Raw genomic sequence first — 19,678 nt, 5'->3', positions numbered from 1 at the left:
ACTTTTATAAAAGGTGCTTTCAAATCTTAATTTTTTTAGTGTCTTTTAAGCGTATCATAAGATTTGACCAAATGAAGCTCGTTTTATACACCTCGTTTTATTACAGCCCGATTGTATTTATACCCGTTAGTCGTACAGTAAAAGGGTATACTAGATTCGTTAAAAGTATGTAACAGGCAGAAGGAAGCGTTTCCGACAATATAAAGTATATATTTTCTTGATCAGGATCAGTATCCGAGTCGATCTGGCCATGTCCGTCCGTCCGTATGAACTTCGAGATCTCAGGAACTACAAAAGCTAGAAGCACACAGACTCTAGAGACATAGACGTCGATTCATGTTACCACGTCCACTCTAACGCCCACAAACCGCCCAAAACTGCCACGCCCATACTTTTGAAAAATGTTTTGATATTTTTTCATTTTTTTATTAGTCTTGTAAATTGGTCTCGATTTGCAGACTTTTTTTTTGCCATGCCCACAAATTGCCCAAAGCTTCCACAATTTTGTAAAATGTTTTGATATTTTTTCATTTTTTTCTTAGTAATGTAAATTTTTATCGATCTGCAGAAAAACTGCCACGCCCGCTCTAACGCCCACAAAGAGCCTCCTTCGCACTTTCACTAGCTGAGTAACGGGTATCAGGTAGTCGGAGAACTCGACTATAGCGTTCTCTCTTGTTTTATTTTTAAGTTACGCATATTTTCTATGCTGTTTCTTTAGTTTTTTCTCTTGTTTTCTAAAGTCATCGATTTAATGATAACACTCGATCGATGTACTGTTTGCTCCGAGCTAACCATCACATCAAGTTTTGTCCTTATCCACCCTATTACAATATAAATCATTGAGGCCTCTAAACGATTGCATATCGCGTGGAAAATAACTTCCCATAATTCCATTGGGACTACAAAATTTCTTTTTCTCATGCAACCAACCATGGTGTTCTAGTGTAAGCGTCATCTCAAATGTGGGAAAATGTATTCAAATGTTTTAAGCATTCCGCAGATGCGATTCCCATGAATGCGAAGAAAAGCAGTGAAGAGAAACTGAAAATAATATAAGGCACACAGTGGTTGGCACTGGTATTTTGACAGCACTAAAATTTTATTTTACCTAAAATTTGAAGTTATTTCAGTAGTTTATTGGCATCCATGGAATAAGCATTTGGTTTTCGCCTAAATTATACAAAACTTGTAATAAAACTTATAATTTATCAGTGTACAAATGTATTGCAAAAAGTACATACATATGAACATATTAACTTGATCAGTATGAAATGCCGTCGATCTGGTCATGTCCGGCTGCCTTTCCGTCCATTTTTCCGTGGTCTTTCAGTATTAAAGCTGTATGTGTGAAAGTTTCACAAAAATGTTTTTTTTCTATTGCAGGTAGTATATAAGTCGAAACGGACCGTATGGTACCGCTATATCAAACATATCATAATGAGGAAAAAACCCTTGTACATCAGTTTTTCGACAATATATGTATAAGTTAAGTTTCGAAAATGAAACGTCTATATTATGTAGCTGAGAATAATAGAACAATTTATGAGTTGGTTTAATATATTATTTATATTATATTACTGCTTTATTTATTTATAACCGTTCCCTATTTTAATACCCGTTACTCGTAATCTAAAAGTATATATATACTAGATTCGTTGAAAAGTATATTCATATATAGTACTTAATAACGATCAACAGCCGAGTCGATCGCCATGTCTCCCTATCGGTCCGTCCGTATGGACGTCGAGATCTCAGGAAATATAAAAGCTCGAAAGTGAGATTAAGTATGCGGATTTCAGAGACAAAAACGCAGCGCAGGACATGTTGCCAAGCCCCGCACTTTTAATTTCTTTAAACAGTGTTCTTTCTTGTTCCCTTAAGCCTACTAGAATTGCTGCTCCCTTGTTTATTAAATTATGTCAGCCCTTAGCTACGAACTTTGGATTTGTGTTTAATAATAACAATAATAATCTTAAAGACTTACCGACTTGTGCAATGGTGCTATCTACTAGCGCAAAGAAAAGCAGCAGTACCAGCGATAGGGATATTGGACTGCTCTCTGCCAGTTGATTCGACTTGGGAACAGCCTTTCCTGATCGTCTTAGCACCATATTTCCCATCTTGTTAAATGTAAGGTCAGTTTACGGCAAAATTTTCTTTGAAGAATTTTTAGAACTTTAATATTGTATGTTGCCTCGGTAGGCACATACAAGTATCGTTGATGTTATCTGAGTACTGATTTGATCACTGTACAGATCACTTTTTAATTTTATCCAAGAACGTTGTCAGTCATAAAGTCAATATTTCATTGTATCCAAATTTTACTGCGTTTCAAAAACTATTACGGTTGATTAACTTAAATGATTATTTCAGATTATCATAAATAAAAAGAAAACATTTTTATAAATTCTGAAAAAAATGGAAAAACAATAGTGAGTAGTAGTATTTGGTTGGTATATAATATACAATATTTAGTTCTTAAGGAATTATAGTCAACTACCACGACTGTTAGATAAATAAATAAATAGTACGAAAAAAAATTGCATCTTTATATTTTCGGCCACGCCCATTCTAACGCCCACAAATTACAAATCCCAATAGCGACAGGGTGGAATCTTTTTTGGAAGTAAACATTTTTTAGCAGAAATCTACTCCTTACTTCATAAGTTTGTTGTAAATTAATATATTATGTGTAAAGTAATAAATGTATCCGCTGCTGTAAGGTGCTCCTGGGTAATCAAGGATACAGTTGCTTTCAAACTTAAATATCTCCATCTCTTTCGCATTCCCTTTATCTGAGTACAAGGTATCTGACAGTCGAGAGACTCGACTATAGCATTCCTTCTATACACTACACTAGACTTGTTATATAGTATGTAACAGATAAAAGGAAAGGTTTACGACCCTATATAGTATAAATATAGTATTCTGACTATGTCCGTCTGTCAGTCTGACTGTCCATCCGTATGAAGGTCGAGATTTTGGGAACTATAAAAGCTTGAAATTTTAGATAACAACTGTCACTCCAAAACATTTACCAAAAATATTTGGCCACGCACAAAACTTTCACTTCCACATTTCTTTCCGTTACTCGAACAGTAAAAGGGTATACTAAAATTGTTAAAAAGTATGTAACAGGCAGAAGGTAGCGTTTCCGTCTGCCCGTCCGTCTGGACTAGCTAGAAGGTTGAGATTAAGCATACAGATTCTAGAGACAGAAGCAGCGCAAGTTTGTTGACCCATGTTGCCACGCCCACATTAAAAAAAAGGTTTTGATATTTTTTCACATTTTTGTTTGTCCTGTAAATTTCTCTAGATTTGCCAAAAATAGTTTTGCCATGCCCACTCTAACGGCCACAAACCATCAAAAACGGGGACCGTGGAAATTTCTTCCTCGCACTTCCACTAGGTAAGCAACGGGTATCAGATAGTCGGGGACATCGACTATAGCGTTCTCTCTTCTATTTTAATCTAGAAATTATACGTCTATTAAAAAAAAAAAACTCTTTCTCGCAAAGTATATGTATATTCTTTTTGCTTAACGATTTTTTTTACCAAATTGTTTCCTTAAAATATTCCTTAGATTTAGGTGATGCAAAACGTAAAGATTGTGGCTTAGGTTCAACTAATTGAAATCATTGTTAGGCTTGATAATAGGTAAAAAACCAATGTTTTTGTTTAATAAACATGGGTGACTTTATTAGCCCATAAGTTTTAAAAATGCGTGCGTTTATATTAGCTGGTCTTCCCATATGTATATATGTGGTTTAATATATACGTGAATATATATGTGCATTTATACAACGGCAATATAAAGCAACGAAAATTCATTGCAAACTATTTCTAAAAGCGGATTCGGACAGTGATATAATTTCTTTTAGCACGACTCTGTTCGGTCGGCACTGCTGTATACATAGGCACATATGTATGTACATATTTCAGCGCGTACACTCAATGTACGAAAATGTGTATATTTGTGTACAAAAGTTCTCCTGTATTTGCACACTAATATATAAATACATAGATAGGTAACCAAGATTTTCTATTTTGTTTTTCCAACCAATATTTGAACGCTTGCTTTTTTAAAAGTGGCTAGGTGCTATTTAAGATTATTCCTTGAACAAATTATTTAAGATTAACAAACACTTTTGTTTGCGGTTTTACTTGTTGCAAGCACATCACATATGTATAGTGTTAAGGGTATGATTATGATATTTAGGCCACGTTTATACCGTTTTTTATTGATCAGGACCTTTAATTTTTTGTCCTCTGCGCTGTTTAACGTAAAACTTTTTGAATTCACTGTCACGTTTTACAAAGAATTACTTTTATATTTTCTTTTCCTCTTTACATTGCTTCACATTTGCTCACAAGTGGTTATTATGCCAATTTTGCTATAATCTAGACGGCGATTTTCCCAGCACTCATTCCCTACACTCACGTTCCATTCGAGTTGGTTATTTCGCGTTTTCTATTTAAAGCGCTCACTCATGCTATGGGTATTTCGTTGGCCTCTCGTTCACACGCGTTTTTATGGCTTCAGGCCTTTTCTTTTAGCGGTCCGATGTCCGATAGCTATAGCAAGAGCGTTGTCCCGACGTTCTCTGCATTCGACGGTCAAACTGAAACTGAAACAAACTTGAAGGCGGCTAGGCAGCCAACGCCAAAGAGCCAAATGGCTAAGAGAACCGTCTGCGAGGAAGGGAAACAACCCCTAAATTGGCGTCGGCGTTCGGCTTCCTTGCAGCTGCTGGTGTATTAAACAAGTGTTTGGGACAAATGCGTCAGCCACATGCTAGCAGGTCTGACAGTCCTATTCACGGTTGTGAATTCGACGCTAATTATAAAGTTGCCAATTCCCACGGCCCTATACCCCATACGTAGTTAGATTACGATGTGAATTGCGTGAGTTGGGTGAGATTAAAAACATTCCCAATAGGAGTTTGCAAGTTTTTTTTAGTTTGTTGCTTAGATAAATAACTATTGAAAGATGAGCATAGAAAATTATTGCAAACGAAAGAAGCCTAGAAGTATGTAAATTGATTAAAACTACGTTGTTTACGCTTTTAATTTTCAATACACCCGAAGGGAGTGTTCAGTGTCCATAAGATACGTACATAAGATACGTAAAGATTAGCAACAGATTAAAGTAACGCCTTTATTTTATTTCCGTTTATTTTTAAGCTAAGTGCGCGTCTAAACTTAGTTCAAAGTAAAAACACACTCATAAATAATATGGTCAAGCAACAAAAACAGCCATTCTATCCAAATCAGAGCAATTGGATCTTATGATTTTAAGCATTAGTTTTACGAGTTTTTGAAAATCCACCCGTTAGTTTAGCTGATGAACTGCTACAAATAGCTACATTTCATAAAGCTCACCATCTGAATCCCTGAAGATAGAGACTTGTGTTTTATAAAACAACAGATTTAAAAGAACTAAATTAGTTCTTTGGAGCTTGTCGTTCGAAAACTACTGTAACTATTTCTTTTTATATTCAAAATTGTCACTAATTACCTCGTTTAGGTGGTGCTTTTTTTGTTTTTTGGAATATACAATTTTTTTACAATATGTTTTAATATAATCGAAATCGGACACTATAATATAGGAACCGTTGGAAATAATAATTAAAAATAAAGGAAATCTTTATTACGTTGGGTTCGATCATAGACTATTATGTATACATAAGTAAACATCAGCGTTTTTTTTTATATACATGTACATAAATACTTCAAGGGTGTACAAGCTTCAGCTTGCCGGATCCAAAATTTGATTCCTGTTTTTAATTTATACCTTGGTACGACAGCCTTGCACCTATATAGTTTTGGACAACACATTAAAACATGTGGCGATTTTTCTATTAGATGGCGGTTTATTTTTGGAAGTGTTCAAACACGACCACATCAGCAGCTGGACAGCGGCCAAAAGAAACAAATCGACAAGCCACGGAAAAACACTGTGAAAACGGAGGGACTCCAATGGCTCACGGATCGCCAGCTGTTCTTTGGCGTACAGCATAGGCGGCAAAACAGCCTTTGCTTAATCACTTGTAAGGCATGGGGATGTTTCTGTTGTGGAGGGATGAGCAGGTGTCTGACCTAGTAAGCATCGGAAGTCACTAAGGAGACACAGAAGGAGTTAGGTGCACCTGCTCCTGGAGCGTTCTAGTAGCTTGGAAGATTACTTATTCTGTAAATGTGAGTTTGATCAACTATAAATTTACTAAGCTCCCAAAAACTTACAAAAATATGGGGACGTAAGGAAGCTTTTGTTGATAAAAATAAGATAGTAAATAAACTCCGGTAACATTAATTTTACTTAAACTTTCTTCTTATGAAATATCAAATTAATAATATGTCCAACAAAAATTTTATTATCTTCCTTGGGACTATTGCAGATAGTATATAACCTTAAACGGGCTGAGTCTAACAGCTGACCTCTTTAGCTCCTATAAAAAGACATTACCGACATTCCCTAAATAAAATAGCGTACAAAAAGTATTGATTTTTTGAGCTTAGAAAAATTTCCATGATTTAAGGGTCCGTAGCTATAAGTATAGGCAGGTGCTTTCTTAATTCTAGGGATCTTTTTCTAAAACTAAGAACAAGTTGTGCTTTTCTAAAATCAACACCAATTATAAAAAAATTTTAAAATTTATAATTTTTTTTGTCCTTGCCAAGAAATAAAAATAAAACCAAAGTCGACCACGATTTGCTTAAGAAACAAAACTATTGAAAAACTTTAAATTTCTTCCTTATAGATCACCAAACACTGTCGCGACTGCTATTTATACTCTCCAAGTAACGGGTATACTAGATTCGTTGAAAAGTATGTAACAGGCGGAAGGAAGCGTTTCCGACCATATAAAATATATACATATATTATTGATCAGGATCAATAGCCGAGTCGATCTGGATAAATTTTCAGCAAAATATCCGACATGAACGGAAGGCAATATTAGCTTGAATTTACTTCGAAACTCAAGCAGAGTTGAGAGGCTCTGGCCTTAATTCTGGATCATGGTCTCACATGGTTCTGTGCGATTTAGAAGGACGCTAAGAACAACAAGGCTTCCATATATTCCAACTTTAAGACAGGGGCTGAAAAAATGTTGCTGTCCAGTGTATGTTCATGTCACAAATACCGTAGCGAACGTAAGCCTACAAGATCTTTTAGATCATACAGTAGCACAAATAGCATGTTATCAAGAAAAGGCTATTATATCTGCAGTAAAACTTATCATCCGCTAAGTTGATTTTTATACCAGTTACTCGTAGAGTAAAAGGGTATACTAGATTCGTTGAAAAGTATGTAACAGGCAGAAGGAAGCGTTTCCGACCATATAAAGTATATATATTCTTGATCAGAATAAATAGCCAAGTCGATATGGCCATGTCCGTCTGTCCGTATGAACGTCGAGATCTCAGTAACTACAAAAGCTAGAAAGTTGAGACTAAGCATACAGACTCCAGAGACATAGACGCAGCGCAAGTTCATCGATTCATGTTGCCACGCCCACTCTAACGCCATGCCCACAATTTTGAAAAATGTTTTGCTATTTTTTCATTTTTGTTAATACAAATACTTATAAATTTCTATCGATCTGCCAAACAACTTTTTGCCAAGCCCTTTCTAACGCCCACAAACCGCCCAAATCTGCCACGCCCACTTTTTTTAAAAATGTTTTGATATTTTTTCATGTTTGTATTAGTCTTGTAAATTTCTATTATTTCCCAAAAAACTTTTTGTCACGCCCACTCTAACGCCCACAAACCGCCAAAAACTGTCAGTGTTGAAGAGTCTCCTTCGCACTTCCACTAGCTGAGTAACGGGTATCAGATAGTCGGGGAACTCGACTATAGCGGAAGTCCTCCTCAATTAGGATTCGGAAACACAAATGTTGGTATTACTCCTCGCCGAGCATTCAATAACTACCAAGTCATTATACCCGTTACTCGTAGAGTAAAAGGGTATACTAGATACGTAGAAAAGTATGTAACAGGCAGAAGGGAGCGTTTTCGACCATATAAAGTATATATATTCTTGATCAGGATCAATAGCCAAGTCGATCTGGCCATGTCCGTCTGTCCGTATGAACGTCGAGATCTCAGGAACTGCAAAAGCTAGAAAGTTGAGACTAGGCATACAGACTCCACAGACATAGACCCAGCGCTAGTTTGTCGATTCATGTTGCCACGCCCACTCCAACGCCCACAAACCGCCAAAAACTGTCAGTGCTGAAGACTCTCCTGCCCACTTCCAATAGCTGAGTAACGGGTATCAGATAGTCGGTGGACTTGACTATTCCGTTCTCTCTCGTTTTTATCTTCTTTCATTATCCCATTAACTTCTGATATTATAGATTTAGAGTTTGCCGTCAATTTTAAGTTTTTCCAGACATTTGGATAACTAAAATTGGTTGATGGCCTTTTTCTTAGACGTATCTGACTGCTTGTCTATGCAGACGATGAATGGGCTTTAAGATTCTTGTTATACTCGTTTTCAGATAGATTCCAGATTGGGGTTTCTTTAAATCTTTTTGGTACGATAAATTCTTTGCCTTGACTTCAGCCCCTTAGCTTCTGGTAACTATGGTAGATGTCAACGGTGTAGTTTTAGCTGCTGTGCCGCTTAACGGTAAGCTATGTTGCACTGCTTTCCTTTTATTTCCGATCACCTTTTATTTATTTATTCTTTTCCAATATTCTCTTCTGTAGCGATTTTTGTTTATTGCGTCAAGAATTGGCGCGCTTGCGAATTCCAGGAATTTGATGTATCTTTCTCGCGATGCCAGGTGTTTACCGATTCGTTCTTCCCCTATTCGAGTACTTTTTGTTTTTCCTTATTAGCCTATTCTCTTTTGATGTACGATAATTTTTGGCAGGCTCGCGGTTCTGAAAAATTGCGGTAAAATTTTGCTTTTTCAAAAAAAAAAACTTCCTTCTCGATCTTTTAAAGCCCACTGATCGTTGGCGCGCTTTGTCTACTATGCCACTTTAGGGACATTGGGAGTACTTACCGAAAATGAGTGTTTGACCCATTTACGGAATTTTCTTAAGGCTGCCGCCCTTTAAAATTAGTAAAAAGCTGCCTGGTGGCACGAAAACTACAAAACAAATGTCCACTATATTTTGAATTTGGAACTGGTTTAAACGCTTTCCGTGGGTAACATAACCATATCCTATGAATGCTGATTGCCGAATGTAAAAATATATAAGTATTAAATATATATATAAAATATAACGGGTGTTTTTTTTAGAGGTATAGAACTTTAAGTTGGCATTACTGTTCAAGATGGCGACCGATTTAACAGCTGTCAAGTGATTTATTCTCAGTTTGGTTTGGCAATTCGTCATGCGTGCTTACAAAATCCAACTCGTGCAAGAATTGAAACCAAACGATCATCAAGCAAGGCGTAGATTCGTCGAATGGGCCCAAAACGAGATTGCTGTTGTTCCCGATTTTTCATAAGCCTCCAAGATCTTGTGATTTAACACCGCTAGACTACTTTTTGTGGGGCTATGTAAAGTCATTGGTCTATGCGGATAAGCCACAAACGCTAAACCATTTGGAAGACAACATTCGCCGTGTTATTGCCGATATACGGCCAAATATTGGAAAAAGTCATTGCAAATTGGACGTCCAGATTGGACTACATCCGAGCCAGCCGTGGCGGTCATATGCCAGAAATCATATTTAAAATGTAATGCCACAAGATTATCTTTCATGTCAATAAAATCCATGTCAATCGAATAATCCATCGTTGTTTTATTGCAATTTAAAGTTCTATACCTCTAAAAAAAACACCCTATATAAGTATAAAGTATTCTTAGTTATAATGCATGCCATGTATCGTGTCTGGTTGAATCTTATTGACAAAACCTCTACGAACTCAAACAGCTGGAATTTTGAAAGAAAGTGCGCCCATCTCTCCATATACTACATATAGGTATACGGACACCAGACATTTAAGGAACAAGTGGTGTGCATCAGAGAACTGCAGCAAGCCACCGGCACCCTAAGTGTACCCGCTAAACACCGGGAGTCTCCGCACCCGGGTGTTTGGAGACACCCTATTTTTTAGCAATGACAAACACCCGGGTGTTTTGCCACCAGGGTGATTTTCTGTACTTGCACAAAAAACACCCGGGTGTCTGCAGTGCAAAGAAGTTTAGGGTGGGTGACGCGCAAGCAACGATCAGCCGCAGGTACTTTTCTGTATGCATAAAATTGTATGGGTGGAAGCGAGACACGGTCCAAAATATTAAGGAATTGAAACACCCCAGAAAAAGGTCGTGTACATGTTTTTGCGTTTTTATGTATCTAATGTCTTAACAAAAAACAAACTAATGTATTATTTAATAATATATTATTAAATAGTATTTATACTTAATTAACATAATTCTATTTCTATTGTTTTTTTGCTTGTTTTTTTTTTGTTATCATTTTAAAAAGAAAAATTATACATTTACAAAGTTAAATTGGTAATTAAACATTAAAAATTTTAACAAAGCAAATAATATAAGATATAAAAAAGACATGTCTATTTCGTGTTGGTTAAATTTCTGTAAAAAGAATGCATAAATCTACAGATTTTGGGCATAATATATTTCGTTTTTCAGCACTTGCTGTACTTTTCTTTTTCGTATGTTACCTACCACAGACACTCGAATGTCTACCAGACACCCGGGTGTTCACCAAAACACCCGGGTCGCGGTACCCGCGACGTAGGGTGCCGCATTGATTCGGGTGCGCAGGCACCAGGGTGTTTGCAGACACCCGAATATTTTGAGCGGGTGTTTGTATGCACCCGCGAGGACCGGTGTGAGTGGCACCCGAACTCAAAATTGTTGAGTGTGATCAGGGTGGCAAAAAATGCCACTCTTGCAGTTCTCTGGTGTGCATACAAAGGCAATGCACAAAACAAAGTTTCAGCGTAAGTCCATTTCAGGGAATACATTTGGATGCAAAACCTTTAAAAACACAATGGCTCAGGGTGTTGTAAAATGGATGAGTGTAAAATTACAGAAAATTAAAAACCGATGCATTCTGAAGATAAGGATTTTGAGTAAGCTTTTAAGATACATTTTTATTAGGTTTGTTTGTCTGTCTGTCTATTTTATCTATGTTAAACCACTACATATATATATAAGAAATGCATACATAAGGAATGCTGTCCATAAGAAAATTCCGATCTTGAGAACTAAAAAAAACTTTTACGTGTACGCAGCATATGTTTGATTTACCAGATTAACCATTTCTAATCTAAATCTAAAAACAAGAAAGAATGCTATAATCGAGTTCCCCGACTATCAGATACCCGTTACTCAGTCCAAACGGACATTTTTTTTTAATTTTTCTGGCATTTTGATAGAAATAGGGAAAAACTAGAACTAAATGAAAATGAAAACAAGAGAGAACGCTATAGTCGAGTTCCCCGACTATCTGATACCCGTTACTCAGCTAGTGGAAGGGAGAAGGAGAGTCTTAAACACAGTTTTTGGCGGTTTGTAGGCGTTATAGTAGGCGTGGCAGAAAGTTTTTTTGGTAAATCGATAGAAAATTACAAGACTAATACAAAAATGAAAAAATTTCAAAACATTTATCAAAAGTGTGGGCGTGGCAGTTTTGGGCGGTTTGTGGGCGTTGGAGTGGGCGTGGCAACATGAATCGATGGAGTCTGTAAGCTTAATCTCAACTTTCTAGCTTTTGTAGTTCCTGAGATCACAGCGTTCATACGGACGGACAGACAGACGGACGGACAGACGGACGGACAGACGGACGGACAGACGGACGGACAGACGGACGGACAGACGGACATGGCCAGATTGACACGGCTATTGACCTGATCAAGAATATATATACTTTATATGGTCGGAAACGCTTCCTTCTGCCTGTTACATACTTTTCAACGAATCTAGTATACCCTTTTACTCTACGAGTAACGGGTATAAAAAATGTATAAAAGTTTTAAAAGTGTGAGCGGGGCATTGTATGACGGTTTCTGGTTGTTGGGCATGGGAAAAAGTTGTTTGGCAAATCGATAGAAATTCACCAACTATGAAAAATAAAGTTTCAACACATTTTTCAAAACTGTGTGTTTTTGGTGGTTTGTGGGCGTTAGAGTGGACGTGGAGAACATGTATTTGGCACATTGATAGAAATGTACAAGACTACTACAAAACTGAAAATATGAAAACATTTTTTAAAAGCGTGGGCTTGGCAGTTTTGGGCAGCTTGTGAGCTATAGATTGTGCGTGGCAACAGCTTGGGGAACCAAATATGCCAATATATTTTTTAGTTAATTTAATTTATTACATTTATATAAATCTTTCCAATACTTTGTTTTTTTTTACAGGGCATACAGTTTTTAATCTATACTGTCAGAGACTAGGAAGCACTAGGCATGTCGTCAGACGATGAGTCTGTGAGTTCTGTTCACTTACATCTTTCAAAGACATACTCTTGGCTTCCAGAAAGACCGTTCCATTAGGCTTATGTTTGCCTCCTGATACAGGATTAGTCTGATTTGACTTCGGAAATGCAGAAGTCTTTCCTTGCAGTCCTTTGTCATTCAATATTTTATGCGGACTATGCTCTTTTTTTCCATTAGCTGCGGCAAGATTAAGACGCCTCTTTTTATTGTTTTTTGATTGATGTTTGTTATGTGTGCGGTTTTTGCGGTGGGAGTCAGTTTTTACAGGATCCTTATCCTTGGTCTTGATTACATCCTGCCTGATTGTCACAGATGGCCTGGTTGTTGTAATGACTTTAAAGAACAAATTTGATGCTGTTGTTGTAGTTTTTGTCAGCAAGGCCTCAGCTATATATGACTTGGACCTTAGAGCGGACTCATCTCCAAAAAACAAGTCCGAGTGAACTTCCTTCGGACTAGTCCTTACCAATACCAAACCAACAAGGGATAGGTAAGACAGGGCCCAATTGCGATGCATAACAAAGCATTTAAAGCAGCTGTTTTTTTTAAATTCAGGCACACAATTCAAAATCAGATAAAATAATCAGATACCGCTATCTATGCTACATTAGTATCCATCAAATTTCGTGTAAAAACGCAAATACAGCGTGGTAAAAAATACAGCCTACGAGATTAAGAATCAGATGCCCAAAATCATCAGTGAATATACATATATTTATTGATACATTTAAAGGTATATTTAAATTTCAGTTTTCAATTGACAAATACGGTAGTTGTCGATTGAATTTTGGAGAAGTGAGTTTGCGTTAAAAGTTTGCCATAAATAAAATCGAATCAAATAAATACAATTTTTCGGTTTCCTGGATGCCCTTTAAATTAAAATTTATAAAACAATGTTGCATGGGCACACAAGTATCTAAATAAACTCGCAGCAAGGCCAATGCTGTAGTAGAAATCGAATGGCTTAGATATCCATAAGGTGGCTGAGATCGCACACGAGGTTAAATTACTTGCTTATATTCTGTTAATGATATTTTAATTGTGCCCACAAATGGACACGTGGACAGACAGGAAGACATGACTAGATAGCCTCGTCTATCAAATACAAACATAATATGTACACGCTTTTTTCTAAGTTATACACTCTTTTCAAAGCACCGGGTAACAGATATACTAAAAGGCTATAAGTTCATTTAGTTCTGCTTCACTCATTTTCTTGCAGATGCATTGTGACAGAGATTTTAAATGTCTTCGGTTTTGTAAAAAGCTGTTGATACTTTCATAAGTAACACTATATTTTTAGGTTTTCCTATTGATGAATCCGACCATATAGTTGACTAGTTTCACTATATATGTATGTATGTGTAGATAATTTTCAAAAAAAGGTGATCTACTTTATTTACTTATTGATAAAAAACACTTAATATACTAATTAAATTTGCCCCTAATTTTGCCTTAAAGCTCCAACCAACTATTTGATCATTTGGACCAAATTGGACCATTTGGTCGAATACAGCAGTAAAAAAATTGAGACGTTAAGATCAATTTAGTAAGAAAAGCTAATAATAGCCGAGCAGAAAATTCTGAAGAGAAAAGACAAAAAAATTAGGAAAAGGTCGGAAAAATTTGGCTAGTTGGAAATCATTCCAAGAAACTCGTTAAAAGGCTTAAATGCCTGAGCTCGAAAGACAAGTGTTTGAAATAAAGGGGCTTGAAATGGTTGTGTTGCAGGCGCAAAAACCAAAGGAAGCATGTCGTGTTAGTAGTCGTGCTCAGTCGGCTTTCTGGCTCTAAAACAAATCCATTTTAATACTTAAGCGCAGAGTAAACAAAACACGTGTAGGCAGTGGGGCTAGCCCGACTTGCCGGTTTGCATTCCGAGTGTGCATAGAAGACTAAAAGAGCACAAATTTAATTTAAAGTGCAATCTTTATTCCAAAAAGCCTTGGGTGAACTACACCTAAAATTAATTCGTCCTTTAACAAGGACACTTAGCTTACAAATGTAATTTAATGTAGGTAACGCATGTTTTAATATGTATGTGTCTAACTTTTCTATCCCAAAACTACAAACTTTTTTTTTGGCAAATTGATAGAAATTTACAAGAATAATAAAGATAATGAGAATTATTGCAGCTTCTAGTTCTCACTTTCACTAGCTGAGAAACGAGTATCTGGTAGTCGAGAAACTCGACTATATCGAATCTTTCTTGTTTTTTCCTTAACGACGCACGCGGGCTGCCGTATATCGTACGGCTCGATTCGTGGGAAGGTAAACGCGACATAGGAAACAGTAAAGAAACGAGAAAATGTATAAATATAAGGATCTAATTAGATGTTAAGGAACTTAGTCATGAGTGCTTTAAGAGCGGCAGAGAGTTAGACTTACTGATTACAGAATGAAGTCTATTATAGTCAGAACATAATACTCTTAGGGATCATGCAACTTATAGATCTCATAGATCTTCAAAGATTTATAATTAAGGACACGAAAACAGCTTCTTCTAGCTTCAAAGCGAACGGTCGTGTTTTTTTTTCTGCGCTCCGAATTTATTTTTGTGATTTGTACATTATTTTAATAAATTAATACAATCTGTTCTCTTTCTGTCTTTGCGTTTTGCTTACTCTCTCTTTTTTGCGTTGTCCGTTGTGCTGTTTGGTGTTGTTTTTGTACTTAACTGCACGGTGTACCCGCTCTCCCACACAAAATCCTAAAGTGCAGACTGCGCTCTTGCGGTACATTTTTGATTTTGTCTTTTGGTACTGTGGTCTAAACCCAATTAATTATGGAATTCAATGTTGTCTGCTTCCATAACAAATGCCGTCAGGTAATAAAGCCTGAGCAGTCAAAAATGACCTGTTGGCTATGTGATAGATTGGTGCACACTAAGTGCGCTGTGATGACGGCAAAAGGCCCAAATCTAAAATACTGTTGTGATACTTGCCTAGGGGTTGCGAATGAAATAAAACTCTTTATGCGCCAAACTAAAGGTGGCTTAAAATGACTGATCAGCAGTTTTTGGCGTGGCTAGAGATAGTTTTCGTCGAGCTGATGATCTTTCCGCGCTAGATTCACAATTTAATAGCCTCAAGCTATTAGAGGAATCTCCAAAGCGCAAGAAAGCCGCTGGTGGTAGGCTGGCTAAGGGAAATGCCCCGCAACCTCCAGAAAGCGATCAACCGGACTCCACAGCTGATCAGTTGACGATCGCAGCAAACCCTCAAATGTTGCTTAGATCGGCAGCTAAATACGATTCGGAGCAATCCGATCAATCCGTTGTGGAGGGAGTCCAGCCTGGGATTGCTACAGATTCCGTTTTGTCCGCACTGGTTTCTCAACCGGTGATCCCACCCGTACCGAATAGATTACCACCACAAAGGAATATTGAGTCCGGACTACCGGCACAAGTTGGACCTTCAGAAATACAACCTGCAGTGCCAAAACACCTCTCGGTGGTTCCACTAAAGAAATAAATTTTCATTTTTCTGCTTTCCCGTGATCAAACATCATCTGATGTATTGTCTTATATAGAAGACAAAACAAAAGCCGATAACATAAAAGAGGAAAAATTTAACTTTTCTTACGCTAGAGACATCTCATCTTTCAAGATAACTCTCCCTAATGATCTATTCTCGACCATATGTTCTGGTGATTTTTGGCCGGATAGTATGGTTGTGAAAGAGTGCGAAGCGAAGATCAACAAGAGAGAACGCTATAGTCGAGTTCCCCGACTATCTGATACCCGTTACTCAGCCAGTGGATGTGCGAAGAAGAAATTTCAACACTGACAGTTTTTGGCGGTTTGTGGGCGTTAGAGTGGGCGTGGCAAAAAGTTTTTTTGGCAAATTGATAGAAATTTACAAGACTAATACAAAAATGAAAAAATATCAAAACATTTTTCAAAAGTGTGGGCGTGGCAGTTTTTGGGCGGTTTTTGGGCGTAAGATTGGGCGTAGCAACATGAATCGACAAACTTGCGCTGCTTCTGTCTCTGGAGTCGGTATGCTTAATATCTACTTTCTAGCTTTTGTAGTTCCTGAGATCTCGACGTTCATACGGACGGACAGACGGACATGGCCAGATCGACTCGGCTATTGATCCTGATCAAGAATATATATACTTTATATGGTCGGAAGCGCTTCCTTCTGCCTGTTACATACTTTTCAACGAATCTAGTATACCCTTTTACTCTACGAGTAACGGGTATAATTATGTATCCAGTATAAGGACATTTCTCGCCATTTGGACTTACAATCCGATCTAGATAGCTTTCAAACCTGGTGCCGTGATAACGTATTAAAATTAAATGGCTCTAAGTGTAAAGTTATGACCTTTTGTCGTGCCAACTTTATGCACGCGACTTACACTCTAAGTGGGTGCTCTTTGGACAGAATAACACATGTTGATGATCTTGGTGTTCTTTTGGACCCTAAACTTAAATTTTCAGACCATATTTCGTCTAGTCAATAAGGCCAGGAGTGTGCTTGAATTTATAAAACGGTGGTCAAAGGAATTTAATGATCCTTACATGACCAAAACCTTACTTACATCTCTAGTCCAACCGATCCTCGAGTATGGATCACCTGTTTGGAGTCCACAATATGAAGTTTACTCGGACCGAATTGAATCGGTTCAAAAGAACTTCTTACTTTTTGCCTTACGGCGGCTTAATTGGGATGCAAACCTTAGATTACCTCCTTATTCAAGTAGACTAATGCCAATTAACTTACCCTCCTTAGCTAACCGTAGAACGATGCTTGGACCAGTCTTTATTTTTAGCCTTATTCGTGGTGTAGTTGATAGTCCCGACTTGATTAGTCGGCTAAACTTCACTGTTCCAAACAGATTTACTAGAAATTACGTACCGTTAATTTTAAATCAATGTAGATCTAATTATGAGTTGCATGATCCCTACAGAGTATTATGTTCTGACTATAATAGATTCTTTCCCATTATCTCTAATTTTCACTCTTTGCCGTTCTTAAAGTGAACTATACTAACGTATTTAACAAATTCTAAGATCTTACTAGTATATATATATATTTCCTCGTTCTTTACTGTCTTCTATATCGCGTCTATCTTCCCGCGATTCGAGCCGTGCGAAACACGGCAGCGCCCCTCGGTCGGTTGGGCAGGAGGTGTGGCCATGGGACTCGCGCGTAAAATAAAATACAAAATTTCTATTGAATCTACTTGAAACAAAGAAGTTTAGCCGTCTAACCAAGTTAAAACAAGAGAGAACGCTATAGTCGAGTTCCCCGACTATCTGATACCCGTTACTCAGCTAGTAGAAGTGCGAAGGAGAGTCTTCAACACTGACAGTTTTTGGCGGTTTGTGGCGTTAGAGTGGGCGTGGCAAAAAGTTTTTTGGCAAATTGATAGAAATTTACAAGACTAATACAAAAATGAAAAAATATCAAAACATTTTTCAAAAGTGTGGGCGTGGCAGTTTTGGGCGGTTTGTGGGCGTGGCAACATAATCGACAAACTTGCGCTGCTTCTATGTCTCTGGAGTCTGTATGCTTAATCTCAACTTTCTAGCTTTTGTAGTTCCTGAGATCTCGACGGTCAGATAGACGGTCAGATAGACGGACGGACAGACGGACGGACAGACGGACGGACAGACGGACATGGCCAAATCGACTCGGCTATTGATCCTGATCAAGAATATATCTACTTTATATGGTCGGAAGCGCTTCCTTCTGCCTGTTACATACTTTTAAACGAATCTAGTATACCCTTTTACTCTACGAGTAACGGGTATAACTATTGTCTTCGCCACGAATAACAACATTCAATACGTCACTTGTATTGATTGTTACCTCGAAACTAGGATGACAACCTAAAATTAGGATTAAAATAATGGTTTGAACTTAGGCCACGCATTCGTATTTAACTGAATATTCTTTTATTATTCGTCAAAATATTTCGTTTCTATATGTCCTTAAAGTAAGAGTATACAAATTATGTTTTAAGTGTAGCCCTAGGTTATCCCGCACCGCAGTCCAAGGGGAAAGGGGTTGAGTACTTCAGCGCCGATGCAATCGACTGCTCTGCTAGGGCTGTATGTGCTGGAGATCTTCTCCTCCGGGGATGACGTAATCGTCAACGTAGTCGTCTACTCAGCTAGGTAGGGGTGGTTCGCTGGCCTTTGCTCAGCGCCGTTCCTGATTGTGATCAGTTTACGATGGGAGAACTTTCTCCGTTATTACCTGCCCTTAAGGCTAGATAACCAATTCAACAAATGCAGCTTTACCTGGAGTAGGATTTATGAGCCACTGCTCTTTATTGTTATACAAATCAAACTGAAAACTTATTCTATTTTACAAAAGCTATTCGCGGTCGGCAAGCCGACCGCTCGTCCAGCAAAGTGCTGACACTAGCAAAAACAGCATATCTCCCCATACCGGGAAGACCAATGAGAACCAGACACGGCCCCTACAGAGTTTATGCTGAATTTGCATATAAAATGTAGGGTAACAGCCCCGAACTTATATCGACTTAAATCTACTCATTAACAGTGTTAACTTACATAAGCTCTTCTTTACGTTCACATTTTATTTTCCTATTGCCTTTTGGATATAAGTTGTTGTGGATTCAGCCTCAGTGGATGGTACCGAATGGATGGTAACGAATTCTTCCGTTTTCTTGGGTCCAGAAGGTGGCAGAGATTCTTGGGAAACAGTGGTGTTATTGCCAGACGGAGATAATGGAGCTGACGCTATCCTATGACTGACCTCGTCGAATGTGCCCACTTGCTTGGCTAAACCAGCGTTATGAGCGTCCACTGGAGTACTGTTGGTACAGGCGCCCAGGATAATGAAGACGAACACTGTGATAGCCTACATTGTGTGCTAGTGAAAGTAGTAACCTTAAAGCTGTTTGATAACTGAATGATTTAAAAGTTTTCGTCGCCGTCTTTTATATACCAGCAATCGGAATAACTTCATACAGTCCAATTCCACGAAATAAACCAAAACACATGTTTAAATAAAAACAGATTGCCAAACAGCTTTGTTGCAGCTACATGGTTATCTTTGAGTCATTTTACAAAAAATTCGTTGTATTTATTATACCCGTTACTCGTAGAGTAAAAAGGTATATAAGATTCGTTGAAAAGTATGTAACAGGCAGAAGGAAGCGTTTTCAACCATACAAAGTATATATATTCTTTATCCGGATCAATAGCCTAGTCGATCTGGCCATGTCCGTCAGTCTGTCAGTATGAACATCGAGAT

The 19,678-nt window shown here is 37.7% G+C and overlaps 2 protein-coding genes and 1 long non-coding RNA gene across 24 annotated transcripts in view; all 3 read right to left on the bottom strand.

Annotated features, from left to right (window-relative positions):
• Positions 1-4,652, bottom strand: part of LOC120447830 (hemicentin-1) — a 47,653-nt gene extending 43,001 nt beyond the window's left edge. For 5 of the 21 annotated variants that reach the window (XR_006356490.1, XM_044006120.1, XM_044006119.1 and 2 more), the window contains exon 1: positions 1,988-2,385. Coding sequence is in view for 19 of the 21 variants with exons in the window: in XM_044006120.1 (XP_043862055.1) it covers positions 1,988-2,123 (136 nt within the window). In the remaining 2 variants the exon portion in view is untranslated. Of the gene's footprint in view, positions 1-1,987; positions 2,413-4,235 lie in introns of those variants that run through there. The other 16 variants (XM_044006128.1, XM_044006129.1, XM_044006131.1 and 13 more) reach the window with 12 other exon arrangements.
• A 7,735-nt stretch (positions 4,653-12,387) lies between these two features.
• On the bottom strand, positions 12,388-12,957 carry LOC120447829. The gene has a single exon (XM_039629415.1). The coding sequence runs from the start codon at positions 12,955-12,957 to the stop codon at positions 12,388-12,390; it is 570 nt and encodes a 189-aa protein (XP_039485349.1).
• A 5,368-nt stretch (positions 12,958-18,325) lies between these two features.
• On the bottom strand, positions 18,326-19,348 carry LOC120450203. Of its 2 annotated transcripts, none has more exons than XR_005616255.2 (2): positions 18,973-19,348; positions 18,326-18,718 (listed from the first exon to the last, which is right to left on the bottom strand). It is a non-coding gene; the product is annotated as an uncharacterized LOC120450203 (long non-coding RNA). The 2 variants fall into 2 exon arrangements; XR_005616254.2 differs by having other exon boundaries at positions 18,326-18,696.
• Positions 19,349-19,678: the final 330 nt, after the last annotated feature.

This window comes from Drosophila santomea, chromosome 3L, assembly GCF_016746245.2.
Source record: "Drosophila santomea strain STO CAGO 1482 chromosome 3L, Prin_Dsan_1.1, whole genome shotgun sequence".
NCBI classification, from domain to species: domain Eukaryota; kingdom Metazoa; phylum Arthropoda; class Insecta; order Diptera; family Drosophilidae; genus Drosophila; species Drosophila santomea.
The sequence above is the reverse complement of the archived record's forward strand: the minus strand, read 5'-3'. Positions and strand labels throughout refer to the sequence as shown.